General features: G+C 50.9%; 1 protein-coding gene and 1 non-coding gene across 2 annotated transcripts; one reads left to right on the top strand and one right to left on the bottom strand.

The window, feature by feature from the left end:
- Positions 1 to 2,855: 2,855 nt before the first annotated feature.
- Psmb3 (proteasome 20S subunit beta 3) lies at positions 2,856 to 12,805 on the bottom strand. Its single transcript, XM_051158437.1, has 6 exons — positions 12,670 to 12,805; positions 12,190 to 12,374; positions 9,546 to 9,653; positions 5,523 to 5,700; positions 4,009 to 4,103; positions 2,856 to 2,957 (listed from the first exon to the last, which is right to left on the bottom strand). Exons 1-6 carry the CDS (start codon positions 12,670 to 12,672, stop codon positions 2,909 to 2,911), a joined length of 618 nt encoding a protein of 205 aa, XP_051014394.1. The 5' UTR covers positions 12,673 to 12,805; the 3' UTR covers positions 2,856 to 2,908.
- Positions 12,806 to 13,632: 827 nt separating this feature from the next.
- Trnan-guu (transfer RNA asparagine (anticodon GUU)) lies at positions 13,633 to 13,706 on the top strand. Its single transcript has one exon. It is a non-coding gene; the product is annotated as a tRNA-Asn (tRNA).
- The last annotated feature ends 1,830 nt before the right edge of the window (positions 13,707 to 15,536 follow it).

Here is a 15,536-nt window from a genome sequence, read left to right as displayed (position 1 = left end):
TCCTTTGGCATTCGTATGTTTAAAAGCTATTTATCTTGGTTTCATACAAGTTTTTTTCTCTTTGTGACAAAGATGTGCTATTTGGCTTCAACCTCAAAATGATCACTCCCTCCCCCCATTTCCCTGACCCCTCCTTTCTGAGTCCCACCATCCACCTTCTGGGCACCAGGTGTTGAGGGAAGACGCGACCCTTAACTTGACACCTCCTCCGGCCATGAGGAACAGGCAAAACTGTCTCACGGTGCCCAGAATCATGTTGGGTCTTCCAGGAATAGACATTTAAGAATAAATACCTTGACAGTTTTGCGAGGGAGGCATGTGGAAAAGTATTCCCGGTTCCTCATCCTGCCACTTACCGTGTGTTGCATCCGGTCCCCTTCCACCTGTGGAAAGTGTGAAGGCGAGAAAGCAAGTCTCACAGCCAGCTGACACCACCCAGGGATACCACGAAAACTCTTGACGCTAAGTAATGACTGCAGGCTGTGTGCCCAGTCTGAGCTCTCCCCTGTGCTGGGCCTGCAGGAGCACGGCTCTGCCACAGTGCTCAATCTCTACTTATCAAGCTCAGGGGTTACTGGTCTGTGGCTGGCGCCATGAGTGGCCCCCAGGCTGTTCTCAGTGGCACTATAGCTCTCCCCACCCCCCACCCCACATCAGTTTTCTCAGTCCTGGGCTCTAGGCCTGAACAGGTCCCCTGGCAGTGCTCAAGGAAGGAGCCTGGCCTGACTGCTTGCCTTGGAGACATCCCCTCTTCAACAATATGCCAGCCCTGTCTGGGGAGGAGGGTCAAAGACCCAGGACTGTCTTAGTGGCCAGTTCCACTCTCCTCCCTCAGTAGTCTTAACAATTCAGGTTGAGAGGGGTAAAACAATAGCTGTTTCTAGCATATGACCTACCCAACTATTTTGGGCAGAGAGGACAGTATACTCAAGAGCTCTGGCCTTAGATTTCCCAAGTTTTAGAGACCTGGCAGAAATGACGGGGTCGGGGTAGGGAGCTCAGAGGGATGCACATTGGGACAGGGACCCACAGCCTGCCAGCTGTTGTCCCAGTGCTCTGAACCTTGCCGCTTAGGAAGAGTGACTCCAAGGGGAAATGGGACTCCGCTGTCCTTTGCTTATAAGACACTAGAAGAGCACGCCCCTTGCCCACAGCCGTCGAGTGAGGTGGGGGCCCATACGTATATGGGAGGGCGGGGTAAGGCATCTGTCTAGCACATCTCAGCAGCAGGTCAGGATGTGGAACACAGAAAATGTGAGTGAAGTCTAGTCATCTTTGGGACTGCAGGATTTAAGTACCACCCACCACATGTGACTTCTCCATTTCCGGCTACGAGTTCCATTTTTTTAAATAGGAATTTTCACCCCTGTGCTTGTCTAATGTCTGCTCTGAACAGTCCGAGCCCCTGTTACTGTTTTAAAATGCATGCATGTTAAAAATTAATCTCCAACTGGAGGACAAAATAAAACTCAGAAAGCTTGTGTACATCTGCTATGTGAGTCCCTGGAGATGCACCCCACCCCGCTGTACAACTAGAATGTTTTTGTCCCAGTTTTCGAGGCGGCTTGGGCGAAATCAGCATATGGCTTGGAGAAGCGGTGTGGCCATAGCCCAGTCTGAGATACAACTAATGAGCAATATTAAGCTCACAACACTAGGTGGGGTGCCTACTCGGTAATATTACCACGTACTGATGCTCCCCCACCCCACCCCCAGCTGTGGGCGGTGGCTAGGAGCCAAGTAGCCCAACTGGCTTGCGTGGCTTTGTATACACATCCCTGTGTGCCTCCAGCTATCCACCCACACACTTGTACCTTAAAGTCTAGTACTTGGGCTGTTGGATGCATCTCAGTGGTAGAGCGCTCACCTAGCGTGGATGTGCTATCCTTGCATTCCATCCCTAGGACGCACACACACAAGTTTGCTGCTTCTCAGTGTGGACCTATACCAGCCATGTCAGTGGTACCTGAGAATTAAGAAACAAAACTTAGCTCATCCCGGACCTTCTGATTTAGAAAGTTGAGAAAAATAAAAGGCCACCAAATGTCAAATCCCACCGTGGCGGTCTCTAATTCCAGCCCTGCAGAGTGTAAGGAAGAAGGGTCACTGGTGTCTGGAAGGCAGACACAGGCCTGGGCTGCGGCCTAATACTGAAGGCCTTGGGTCCGGTTCCCACAACCAGCACTACAAAGAATTATTTTAAATAGGAATGAGTGTAAATGGGCCTCAAGGTCATTAGTTCAGAGGCTACGTCCACTGACATGGGAGCGTTGCATCTGCAGCAGTTACAGGATGAGCTACTGTGAGCCACATTCGCTCCCAGTGGTCAATGAAATCATCTTAAGGAGGCCCTGCCCACCCCTCCCCACCGAAGTGTCGAGCTGAAGCTGAACTCTGACGCAGAAAATCCATGGGTCCTTGGCCAAGTTCCACTGAAGCACTGGAAGAATGCCAAGGGCGCTTACTGACAGGCTGGGGGCAAATGGAACGGGGCTTACCTCCTTGCACCACCATTAGCAAGTGGATTTAGATACTTGCATGAGCATTGCCTGCCTTGGCTCACAGTGATGGCAGAGCTCTACGGCACGTAAAGCACTCTGTGCATGGCCCAGCTGAGCACAGGCACCCACTGGTGACTAGTAGGGAGCCCAGGTGTGCCAGGGAAGCCAGGGCAAGGCCAAAAGAAAACTGACTCAGTAACAGAATGTGTGCTTAGCATGTCCAAGGGGCCCAGGTTCAATTCCCTGCACCAAAACAAAGCAAAGCAAAAACCCACAGAGGCCGAGACAGAGCAGCTCTGTAGAGAGAGGATTCTGTCCCCAATGGGGACAAAGCTGTGAGAACAAAGGCAAACAGGAGTGAAAGAGGCGATTTTATTAAAAAGAAAAACAACAAAAGGAAAACTGGGTTAGTCCATCCGGGCCTTCAGTGTCCTGGTGGTGATCTTGTCTTTTTCACTGCCCAGGGAGAAAAACCACACACACACAATCACGTATACTAGTAGTCTCGCCTGCCTGCCTCTCCTCTGACCCTCAGTTGTAAGATAGGGAAAGACTTACGAAGGCAGCCTGGGCAGGGAGCTTTTTTTCTCCAGGGATGGGTGGGGCTGCACTGAGTACCCTCCAAAGGACCAGAGCCACCCAGGACTACAGAACAAGTGGCTTCACCAGCACCTGTGTCTCACTGTGGAGGACACAAGAACCTTGGCTCACTTGGTTCTGCTGCTTTTCATGGTCAGTGAGGGGGATCACGAGGAAAGGGGACGCTACTCCATTCTGTGAGGTCCCGGGTGATAGCCTCAGACAGGGAGAGCAGTATGCACCTCAGGTCTGGCTGGGGACTGGGATGTGAGGCACACACATGGTTCTGGGGGCATGTGGAGGCCAGGGAGCCACCAGCCACTCAGTCTACAGGAAGTTAGTTGCTGCCCATGGTCATCCCTGAAACTTGGGGGACACTGTTAAGGAAGGGAAGAACTGTCTACCGTGAGGAGACTTGGTCACAGAGTGTCACCCACAGAGGTCTGGAGAGTCTGGGCAGCACCCAGCTACCTACATAATAAAGCATTAACACTGCTATTCTGGGCCTGTTTGTTCACTCCTTCCTTCTCTGTCCCTCTCTTCCCCCCCTCCCCCCTCCCCCCGGCCCACCGAGACAGGGTTTCTCTGTGTAGCCTTGGCTGTCCTGGACTCACTTTGTAGACCAGGCTGGCCTTGAACTCACAGAGATCCACCAGCCTCTGCCTCCCAAGTGCTGGGGTTAAAGGCGTGTACCACCACTGCCTAGCTCTTCTCTTCCTTTTTTAAAGATGGGTTTCACCATTTAGCTCAGCCTCATCTCGAATTCAAATTCAAAACTTGAATTGTCTCAGCCTCCCCAGTGCTCACCACCTGGCTCCTGTCACCATGTTCTGCTTCCAGGGGCAGCTCCTGCCTGATGGTACAACTGATGGGCTGTACCAGGTAGGTGGTACACTGTGGGGAAGGAGTCGTCCCAGCCCATACTCACATGATGTGGACAATGACACCCATGCCTGATACGGCATCCCGGTCCACAGCATTCAGCATGGCCTGGGAAATGGTTTCAAACAGGTGTTCTGGATCCTGCCAACAAAGTAAAGCTTTCAGACCTGGCTCCTCACCCCTTTTCTGGATCCCACTGCCCTGCTCTGGGCCCTGTCATGCCTGGTGTGAGGGAAAGTTCTATGGATATAGGAATCTCTCAGCTTCTTCCTTGGGAAGAAACAGGATAAAGAAAACAGTTCAAGGGGGCTGGAGAGATGGCTCAGAGGTTAAGAGTACCATCTGCTCTTCCAAAGGTCCTGAGTTCAATTCCCAGCAATCACCTGGTGGCTCAAAACCATCTATAACAAGATCTGGTGCCCTCTTCTGGCGTGCAGGTGTACATGCAGGCAAAACATTGTATGAATAATAAATCTTAAAAACAAAACCAACAGTTCAAGCGTGAAAGGGTGATCCCAGGCAACTGTCATAATTGTATTCTCTTACAGAGCCTCAATCCCTCCATTGGAAAACGGAGAGTATTTCTACGTGGTCCTGGTGTGCTTCTCTCTCAGCAGCCTGAGGCTGTCCTGTATGTCCCACAGGTACCTCAAAACCCAGCCCATCCATTTTACAAGCCCACCCCTCAAACCTGTCCTTCCTGAACTACCTTGCCTCCCCACCTTGATTCTGGCTGCCCTCCTGTGCCCGGTCAGGACCCCAAGCACCACACCCAACTATAGCCGGGACCCCACTGAGGAAAGGCATTTAAACTGGTGTGGTTCTTCAAGGCTCCCCTCTACTCTTCTCTGGCCTCATGTCACTTGTCACCACACACACTCTACCAGCAAAGGCACTCTCAACCCACTGAGCGTATCTGGCCCTGCTGTCCTGCCTGCCCCAGGTCTGCTTTTTCCTCTTCCTCCTCCAAGCATTTGAGCAGGCATTTCAATGGCAGTAAACCCTTGAAGTCACTTTGTACCTGGCTGCCCCCAAGCCTGAAAGGCACCTCCCTGTGAGGTGTAGCTCTAGCTTTTCCATGTACTCTCCTCAGTGCCCACTCTGACGAATGTTCCCATTGACAGCTAAGATAATTGGAGGTAGACTCACTTATGCAGAACAGGTTTCTACCTAGCGCTCGGGAGGCAGAGGCAGGTGGATCTCTAAGTTCAAGGCCAGCCTGGCCTACAGAGTGAGCTCCAGGACAGCCAGGGCTACATAGAGAACCCCAGTTTCAAAAAACCAAAAGAAACAAACAAGGGGTTTCTGTTAGGACAAGCAGGCTCCAGGGTCACTGGGGACAGGAGAATACCAGCTTGATGCCACAGTAAACATGAGACCAGGGTAGGTAAAGAGGTTGTTGCCCACACAGCTAGCCAGCCCTGACAGAACCTGCCAATGGCACAGCAGCTGTGGCCTTCCTCTTACCACGCCTTCCTCTCCACTTCCTGCTCTACACACACATCTGTCTCAGATGGCTTTGGGTGCAGAGGCCAGCCTTGCGGTATGTGGCTAACTTACCATGTTGGGCTCCCAGAGAGACTCACACATCCCGTACATTTGTTCGGAGCAGGTACCACTGACTACAAAGTCATCAGTCACCATGGGGCAGCCAATGAGGTCAAGAGAGCAAATGAAGGGCTTAAAGGTCTTCGGGTCCAGCCCAGCAATGACGGGCTCGGTGTAGTAGGGACCAAACCTGTGGCCAGGGCGAGAGAATGCAGAGGTCAAGGGCACCAGCTCTCACACACACGGCTGTCCGCACATGGGAGGCTACCGGGGGAGGGGCTTGGAAACGCCCTTTCCCTGTGGCCAGCCTTGTGCAGCCCCTGCCCCCACCCAGCATCTGGCAATAGTCTAAGATGTGTTCGGCCTCCTCTGATCCCTGTCCTCGTCTTTGAGAATTCTGCCTTCTCATCTTCCTTACTGACCCCAAGCCCTACACTCTAGGACACCCTATGTACACGCTATTTGTACATTTGCTCCTCTACTTCTTTAGAAGATGGATTTGAGACCGGGCTAGGGTGTGGCTCAGTGGCACAGCACACGTCCAGCATAATGGAGCCCTGTGAGCTCCAGGACTGCAAAAGAGAAAAACACTTTAAACTCGGCTGGACGTAAGGGTGCACCAACCTGGACCACAAACAACACCCCAAGGGACCTTAATGTACAAGTCCAAGCTGGGTGTGGGGAGGCAGGAGCATCTCTGAGTTTGAGGTTAGCTTTGTCTACACAGCAACTTCTAGTTCAGCCAGGGCTACACGGAGTGACCCTGTCTCAAAACAGACTAAGTTAAGGTTCGACACCAAATGGCCAGTTTCTCAGTAGAAACTATCCTCTCCTTGGTTTGTAGCAATGTTTAAAGTTAATTGTGTGTGTGTGTGTGTGTGTGTGTGTGTGTGTGTGTGTGTGTGTACATATGCAGAGGTCAGTGAAGGGGGGGATTGTTGTATACACACACAGAGGTCAGTGTGCATCTGTGACCGTATACACATGCAGAGATCAGGATGTAGATGTGGGAAGTGTATACACATGTGGAGGTCAGTGTGTGTGATGCAGGATTGTATACATGCCGAGGTCAGTGTGTGTGTGTGTGTTTATGTGTGTGCACACAGGTCAGTAGGGGGTGTGGCGGGGTATATACACATGCAGAAGTCAGTGTGTGTGATGCAGGGGTGTACATACTTGCGGAGGAGAGTAAACTTGCTCTCCTTCCCCCATGTGGGTCCTGGGAATTAGACTCAGCTCAGTACTTCTGAGGGCATGGTATTCAGTAATAGTGCTGTAAAAATTACCTACAGCTGAAGCTGAAGCCATTTGCCTAGCAGGTGTGGATGCCCTAAACTTACCCTGCATCACCACAAAATAAATACTTACAGGAAAAAAAAAAAAGTGCTGGGGGAGGGAGTTTGATGAAGGCTACGGGAACTTGCCTACTGTGCAGGTCTGCACACAGCCACGAGTGGGTTAAAACAACAAAGAGGAAGCGTGTAGTGGAAGAAGCATTAAGGGCAGGACAAGCCTGTGCGCAGACAGGGCCTCCTAGAGCGAGGCGGCTTTCAACCTCCTATGTAGCTAGCTTTCAATTCTTGACCCTCCTGGCTCCAGCTACCCTGTGCTCTGATGAGAACTATACGCCTCCATGCCCAAGTCAAATAGGATAACATGATGCAGAGTTGTTTATTTTATTACAGATTATTTTAAGCTGGGTGGTGGTGGCAGGCACCGTTAATCCCAGCACGTGGGAAGCAGAGCGCTGAGTTATAGGGTCTACAGGTGAGTTCCAGAACAGTCAGGGCTACACAGAGAAATCCTGTCTCCAAAAACCAATAAAAGAAAAAACCATGTGATTTTAAATTATGTACATGTGTGTGGGTGCTGAGACTGCCAGAAGCATGATGATCCTGAATCCCTCAAACCTCCTGAACACAATTACTGTAAGAAATTTAAATTTTTATGTTATCTTCTCGTGGTATATGATGACCTTGGACTTTATTTTTTTTAGATTATTTTACTTTGTGTGTATGAGTGTTTTGCCTGCATGTATATCTGTGTGCCTCATGAATACAGTGTCCCAGAGGCCAGAAGTGGGCACCGCATCTCCTGGAGCTGGAGTCACAGACTCCTGTGAGCTGTCCTGTGTGTGCTGGGAATCTAACCTGGGTCCACTACAGGAACAGCAAATGCTCTTACCTGCAGAGCCGTTTCTCAGGCCTAAGTATTTTTTTTTAATATTTTATTTAATTTTTTATTTATGTGCATTGGTGTGAGTGTGTCAGATCTTAAGAGTTACAGACAGCTGTGAGCTGCCATGTGGGTGCTGGGAATTGAACCCGGGCCCCTTGGAAGAGCAGGCAGTGCTCTTAACCACTGAGCCATCTCTCTAGCCCCCTAAGTATATATACATATTTTTTTTTTTTTTTTTTTTTTGTTTTTCGAGACAGGGTTTCTCTATGTAGCCTTGGCCATCCTGGCCTCGAACTCACAGCGATCTGCCTGCCTCTGTCTCCCGAGTGCTGGGATTAAAGGCGTGTGCCACTACGCCCGGCCCTAAGTATATTTTTTAAAAGATGTATTATTTTTAGTCACGTGTGTGTCTGTGTGTGTGTCTGTCTGTCTGTGTGTCTGTGTGTGAGACTGCATACAAGTGCAGGGGCCCAAGGAAGCAAGAGGCATCAGATGCCCCTGCTGGAGTTATAGGCAGTTGTGTGCTGGGGACCAACCACTGGTCCTTTGCAGAAGCAGTACCTGCTCTTAGTGCTAAGCCATCTCTCCAGCCCCACCCCCATTTTTGTTTTTTGTTGATAACCTTTCTATAAACCCTAAAATGACTTCAAAGTGAAAGGTAAAGGGGAAAAAAGAGAATGAAAACAACAAAGCACATTTCAACTTGTATCCAGGAGTCTCCCTTCAGTCCCTCCCAGCTTCTGCGTCTTTTTTTTTTTTTTTTGGAGACAGGGCTCCTCTGTGTAGCCTTGACTATCTTAGACTCGCTTTATAGACCAGGCTGACCTCGAACTCACATTGATCTGCCTGCCTCTGCCTCCTGAGTGCTGGGATTAAAGGCGTGCGCCACCACACCCATCCCTGTGTGTCTTTTACTAATAAACACTAACATACTGGGGCTGGAGAGACAGCTCATTGGTTAGAGCACTGGCTGCTCTTGCAGAGGACCTGGATCTGGTTCCCAGAACCCACATGGTACACGTCCATGCCCATGAAATAAAAAAGGAATTCACTACAAGGTGTGGTGACATATGCCTGCACTTGGGAGGCAGAGGCAGGTGTATGTCTGTGAGTTCGAGGCCAGACTGGTCTATAAATGCGTGTCTTGGACAACCAGGACTGTTATACAGAGGAACCCTGTCTCAAAAAACCAAAACAAGGGCTGGAGAGATGGCTCAGAAGTTAAGAGCACTGACTGCTCTTCCAGAGGTCCTGAGTTCAATCCCCAGCAGCCACATGGTGGCTTATAACCATCTATAATGAGATCTGGTGTCCTCTTCTGGCCTGTAGGCGTATATGCAGGCAGAACACTGTATACATAATAAATAAATCTTTTACAGAAAAAACCAAACCAACCAAACAACAACAACAGCAACAAAAACAAAAAAGGAATTCATCAAACCCTAGAATCTAGTGCCAAAAGAAAAGCAAGACTCCAGGACACTGTCTGACGGGGCTCCAAACAACGTCATGGCTCTTTGGATTCGGGGCTTTTGAAGTCAGTCTTTTTGTTCCTATTTGGTGTGACAGGCGCACAGAACTCAGAAGCACCGAATAAGGACAGTGTATTCAGTGTATTGCACGTAAGGAGTGGGAGGACAGATCCCATGAGGCAGTGGCAAGAACATCGCCATAACCTCAGGGTCGGCCAGGCGGGGGGTGAGACTGCCTCAGACAGGTAGGAATGAGGGGAACGATGAAAGAACAGTAAGATGAAACATGAAACAAAGTGGGGAGCCAGGGAGAAACTGTCCCCCACCGCACCCCTGCACACTACTTTGCTAAGCATCTGAGCCCCCAGGCTTTGCTTACACTCACCGTTTCTCATACAAGAGGTTGGCCACCATGCTCATGAGGGTGTAAGGCTTGATCTGCCGACCTTCCTTCAGCTCGTAAAGGTTCAGCCGAAACTTGAGGCGCTGGGCGCTGGGGAAGGAGAAACAGGGAGTGAGTCATTGTTAAGAAATCCTCTAGGGGGCTGGAGACATGGCTCAGCGGGTAAGAGCACTGGCTGCTCTTCCAGAGGTCCTGAGTTCAATTCCCAGCAACCACATGGTGGCTCACAAACATCTATAATGTGATCTGGTGCCCTCTTCTGGTGTGCAGGTGTACATGCAGCCAGAACACTGTATACATTTTTTAAAAAAAGAAGATTTATCTATTTTATTTATTGCATATGAGTGCTTTACAGAAGAGAGCAGCAGATCTCATTATAGATGTTTGTGAGCCACCATGTGGTTGCTGGGAATTGAACTCAGGGCCTCTTGAAGAGCAGGTGGCGCTCTTAACCACTGAGCCATCTCTCCACTCACATTTTTTTTTGGTCAGGGGAGGTTTGAGACAGGGTTTCTCTGTGTAGCTTTGGCTGTTCTGGACCACCATGCCCAGGCCACATTGTATACATAAAAAGATTTTTTTAAAAGTCCTCCAATCTTCAAAGTGCAGCCATCAGGAGTGACACAAGGAGACATATGATTTTTGTCACCACCAATGAGTGCTTGAGCTCTGTAGCCCAGGCTATCCTAGAACCCAGCTTTCCTTGAGGTAGGTGTCATTCTCCGGCCTCAGCCTCCCTAATGCTGGGATTATAGACATGTGCCGTCATGACTATTTTTTTCTTTCCCTAATGCTAGACATTGAACCCAGGGCCTTGTATATGACCTCTACCACTGAACTGCTGCCCCATTCCAGCACAGTATTTTTCTTTCTTTCTTTCTTTCTTTTTTTTTTTTTTTTTAAGATTTATTTATTACGTACACAGTGTTCTGCCTGCATGTGTGCCTGCCTGCCACAAGAGGGCACCAGATCTCATTATAGATGGTTATGAGCCACCATGTGGTTGCTGGGAATTGAACTCAGGACCTCGGAAGAGCAGCCAATGCTCTTAACCTCTGAGCCACCTCTCCAGCCCCGTATAGCACATTATTTTTCATTCAAGCTAATTCATCTGGTGCAGATGCTTTAGACACAAAGGGCGGGGCTGTGTTACATTTAAAAAATTAAAAGGCCTGGGTGGGTGGAGCCTGGGGAGATGCCTCAGTGGGTAAGAGCACACTGGCTACTCTTCCAGAGGACCCAGCTTCACTACCCAGCACCCACATGTTGGCTCACAACCTCCTATAATTCCAGTTCCAGGGAATCTAATACGTACTTCTGCCCTCCTGGGGCACAGCGTGCAGCTAGTGCACAGACATATATGTGGGCGAATGTGCATACACACAAAACAGATCTTATAATTAATAGCATTAGTGCTAACAGGACATGGGGGCCTGGGCTCGAGGACACCGTTCAACAGCACCTGCATGTGCTTAAGCATGCGAGATCCTGGTTTCAATTTCTAGTACCACGAAGGGGGGGGGGGGGGGCGGCAGTGCATGACTCTTGACCCCAACGAATCAATGAATGAATCTCTCTTTGGCCTCCCTATAGCCACGAATGCTGGTGGGCAAGAGCTCGCAACATCCCATCCTTGAGACAGTGAGATGGGGCAGCAGGTGAAACCCGCACCACCAAGCCTGACCAGTTCAGTTCCTGGAAAGACACAACCAACTCCTCCTGCAACTCGTCCTCCGACCCACACACACACACATGCTGTGGCACGTGGGCACGGACGGAGGCACAATAAAATACTACTGATAATTGCAACGGCTGGAGAGATGGCTCAGCAGTTAAGAGCACTGACTGCTCTTCCAGAGAACCTGCCTTCTATTCCCAGCATCTACAGAATGGCTCACAACAACCATCTGCACCTCAAGCTGGCAGGGGGTAGGGGTGGGGTACGAGGGGGTGTGTCCAACATCCTCTTCTAGCCTCTACAGGTGCACAGACACACATGCAGGCAAAACCCCCATACACATGAAATAAAAGTAAAAGAATAATCAATGTGTTTTATTGTTTAAAGTCCTACCCTTCCCTTCCCCCCACCAACCACAGCAGTAAGGACCAGCACCCTAAGGCCATCACAAACAACGACCTGTTTCCCCTCTCAGACTCTGCCGACTCTCAAATCACATAACCACTGTCAGCTAGGTAAGTAAGCGGGCAGTTCAAACCCACCAACTCATCAGGGATAGTTATGTCTGCTTCGCCGGCCACCTAGCGCTTTAGGGAGCAGAGTCTTTGGTTTTACAGAGACCTGCACTGGGATCCTGGCTGACCTCCATTAAAGTGCATCTCGAACAACAACAAGAAGAAGACCGTCTCAGACTCTCAATTACTTCGTCTGCAGAATGAGACAGCTAACCATTAATATCAGGGCGATGTTTAAAGAGAGCTCCCTAACAAAGATGCTTCTCCCTATAAAGCCAGCACAGAGGAAACTGAAAGGCAGATGAGGACCCATCTCTGTACCACTGTAGGGTTCAGCTGAGTTTCACTTTCAGTGGTGTTCTTTGGCAGATGGTTAACGACAAGTCTGCTCAAAGAAGCAGCTTGGGCGGAGGTAGAGCCCCGGGACACTTACACTGTCTGGACGTCGGTGGCCAGCCCGGCCAGGCCTATGTAGAGCCTGTCACCCATGGGAAAGATCTTCTGGAAGTCCGTGGTCACCATCTGGGCCTGGATCCCGAAACGCCTGTCTGCAGCGATGGCCACACAGTTCTTTCCTTTCATAGCCATGACGGCCCCTCCATTATAGGACATAATAGACTGGGGGGGGGGCAAACAAACCAAGGGGTTCATGGAGCTAAGTCCCAATGCAGGCCCAGTCCCGGACCCCAGAGCTCATAGACGCCGCGCTTTCCACTCCGGAGACGCCTGGACGCCCGGAGCTCCAGCCCTGAGATGGGCCCGGTGGGGCGCACCGAGGAACCGCACTCATCCGTACGGTCCTCCCATGCGCATTCTATTGACCACCAGGCCCTCTCCGTCCAGAATCCAAGCCTCACCCGTCCATGCTTTCAATTCCCACCCCAGACTCCTTCCCTTCACTTCCCGATCTCACCATGATTGCGATGTAGCAGGTCTCCTATCGCCTCTGCGGTGCTTGCCAGCCGGCTCAGGCTTTCTCTGGGCCAACGCCGTCGCCCAGTCCTCCCCATTGGCTGGAGGGTCTACTTGGCTTGACCAATGCAGCTTTCGATTGGATAAGCATCCCGTCAATCACAAACATGCATAGTTTGGTTGAGACATCAAAAAGGAGGCAATGGAAAGAGGAAAGTGAAAAGTCACTGTGAGTGCGGAAGAGCCGGGGGTCCGGGGCATGTCGGGATCTCGGCGGACCTGACTCCGGGCCGTCCCGCCTAGGGGCGGGGCTAGGAACACGTGAGCTGGGGGACGCGGCCCGGTAGGGCTGCGGTTGTAGCGGAGCTGGTTGGGCATTTTCCTCAAGCTAGCTGACATCATGTATTCATTCACAGACCCCCTACAACCACTGTGTGGCGGGCACTTTGAGGGGCCGCGAAAACCCACAGGCGCCTAGTATACCGAAGGCGCCCATTCATTGCTGAACGGAAAGCCGGCGCCGAAGTTTCGTGCTGAGAGGGAGCTTTGTTTCATTTTGTTTTGTTTTGTTTTGTTTTTGCGGGACCCGGGGCGCAGAGGGGTAAGGCAACAAGTTGTTCAGCTTTTGGAGTCCCTCACCCCCATCCCTGCACGTCGACTGACTTAGCCCTAAGTCTCGGTTCACTCTCCAAAGGAACGTTCTGTGTCACATCCAAGACCCTGCCTGACCTGGGATAGCCTGGGCCAACCGCTCCAGGGCGACCCAGATGGGACTTGTGCGTCCCTCGCCTTGCTCTCCCGAGCCCAACACCCGGTGGCCCGGCCACGAGTCGTAGTTCTTCGGGATCCGATTTCTTTCCCTATATTTCTGAGCTACTGTAACTGCTTGCCTTATGGCTGCTCTTGCGCCATATCGCGCTTGCTCCTATTGACTCAGCTCTCTGGCTGGCGAGTAGCAGTCACCGTCTCTGTGGCGCAATCGGTTAGCGCGTTCGGCTGTTAACCGAAAGGTTGGTGGTTCGAGCCCACCCAGGGACGGCTTGAGTGTACCTTTTTTTTACCCTCCCCCTTTAAATCACAAATTTTCAAAAGCCAAATTCGGCACTGATGAAGCGTGATACACCAACCCAGAGGGTCATTGTATTTAGAAATTCGGTCAATGGTGGGATTAATTTCTCCTTAACATCTCCCCACCACCACCACCACTCTCACAATCTGGATTACAGATAGGACAGGTTTTGGTCTCACTGCCGCGTCTCACACTGCATTTTCCCTTGGATTAAGAATGAATTTTATCGAGTCCAGGACAGCCAAGGCTACACAGAGAAACCCTGTCTCGAAAAACCAAAAAATAAACAAATGAATTTAATATGCTGGGCGTGGTGACGCACGTACGTCTTTAATCCCAGCACTCAGGGGGCTGAGGCAGGTGGATCGCTGTGAGTTCGAGGCCAGCCTGGTCTACAAAGTGAGTCCGGGACAGTCAAGGCCACACAGAGAAATCCTGTCTCAAAAAACCATAAACAAAAACAAAACAAGACTGATAGTGGTTCCGGGCAAGTAGCTATCACTAGAGGACCGGGGAAGATCCGAACGTGGAGAAGGAATGTCTCTTTATGTTTGCCAAGGTGCGTTGGAGGAGGTAGGCGGGAAGCTCTACCTTCGTGGAGAATGTGCAACGGACTTTCTCTCTCGTGCCCTCTCTCTCTCTCTCTCCCTCCCTCCCTCTCTCTCTTGGTTTTTCGAGACAGAGTTTCTCTGTGTAGCCCTGGCTGTCCTGGATTCACTCTGTAGACCAGGCTGGCCTCGAAATCACAGAGATCCGCCTGCCTCTGCCTCCTGAGTACTGGGATTAAATGCGTGCGCCACCATGCCCGGTCGCAAGGGATTCTTTCAATCAGATTAATAGGAAGATCCTTCTGAACTCCCTCTGTCCTGTTTGCACACCCATGTGCACAAGCCTAGAGGACCTCCTGGCGCTTCAAATGCGAGTGGAGAAGGGTCTTTTCAGGGCTGCCCTCACGGATGCTGATCTATGCCGAAGCCTGGCCTACCTGCCGTGCCTAAAGCAGTACTTGGTAGTGGCACATGCCAGGTGCTTCTGGGTGATTAATAAAGACTGAAAGACCAGGCAGAATCTGTGGTGCTGGGAGAGTTGAGTCAGGGGTTCTCCTGATAAATCAGAGAGGCTAGCAACCTCCCAGCATAGATGATTTATTGGAGTTTTAGCGGGCAGTGGGTCTTCAGTGCGCTCCTAACTCTCCAGGGGTTTATTTAGGACCGGACTTTAATAGTTGTTTGAGAAGCAAATGAAAACCCACCCTTAATAAGCAAGATACAGCCCTTCCTGGGTGCCAGTGTTTGATGGGACTGAGATTTCCGCGACGCCCCTTGAGGATTCTAGTTAAAAAATGACAGAGGCGAGAGGAACCCTTCGTGCTGAGCACTTGTGTTTACTATAGCAGAGTTCAAGACGCCAGGACGCACCAGCCCTTCTGACAGTGGGCGTGTCTAGCTCGAGCCCCCTTTCCATAGTAGCCTGTGAGCTCGTGGTACCCGACGTAGGGGTCGGGAAGCAGGTGACCGATCTTCCTGGGGCCTCTCCCACTCGCTCTTGGACAACCCAGTCTAAGCGGAAATCTCTCCTGCCCTTCCTCTGCGCCCTCAATCGGTTTTGCCGGCTGAGAGCTGAAGATGGGGGGCGGGCGCGGGGTGGTCACTGGGCAGCCTGCGTCCACGGGGCTCCTGATAAGCCTTCAAGTGTATGTAAGCACTCAGTGTGGGCCCCCAATTTAGGGGCTGCTTTGGGCTTCGGACAAGGAGAGGAGGCGGGCTCGATAAAGATTCGTTCCCTACTCGAACCAACCC

Source organism: Acomys russatus, chromosome 16 (assembly GCF_903995435.1).
Source record: "Acomys russatus chromosome 16, mAcoRus1.1, whole genome shotgun sequence".
NCBI classification, from domain to species: Eukaryota; Metazoa; Chordata; class Mammalia; order Rodentia; family Muridae; genus Acomys; species Acomys russatus.
The sequence above is the reverse complement of the archived record's forward strand: the minus strand, read 5'-3'. Positions and strand labels throughout refer to the sequence as shown.

Excerpts from the sequence above, each read along its gene's own strand:
- Psmb3 (XM_051158437.1), bottom strand. Across the intron at positions 4,104-5,522 it reads CTCTCTGGGAGCCCAACATG|GATCCAGAACACCTGTTTGA; the intron begins GTAAGTTAGCCA and ends CTTTGTTGGCAG. Across the intron at positions 2,958-4,008 it reads GGTGTCATTGTCCACATCAT|TGAAAAAGACAAGATCACCA; the intron begins GTGAGTATGGGC and ends CTCCCTGGGCAG.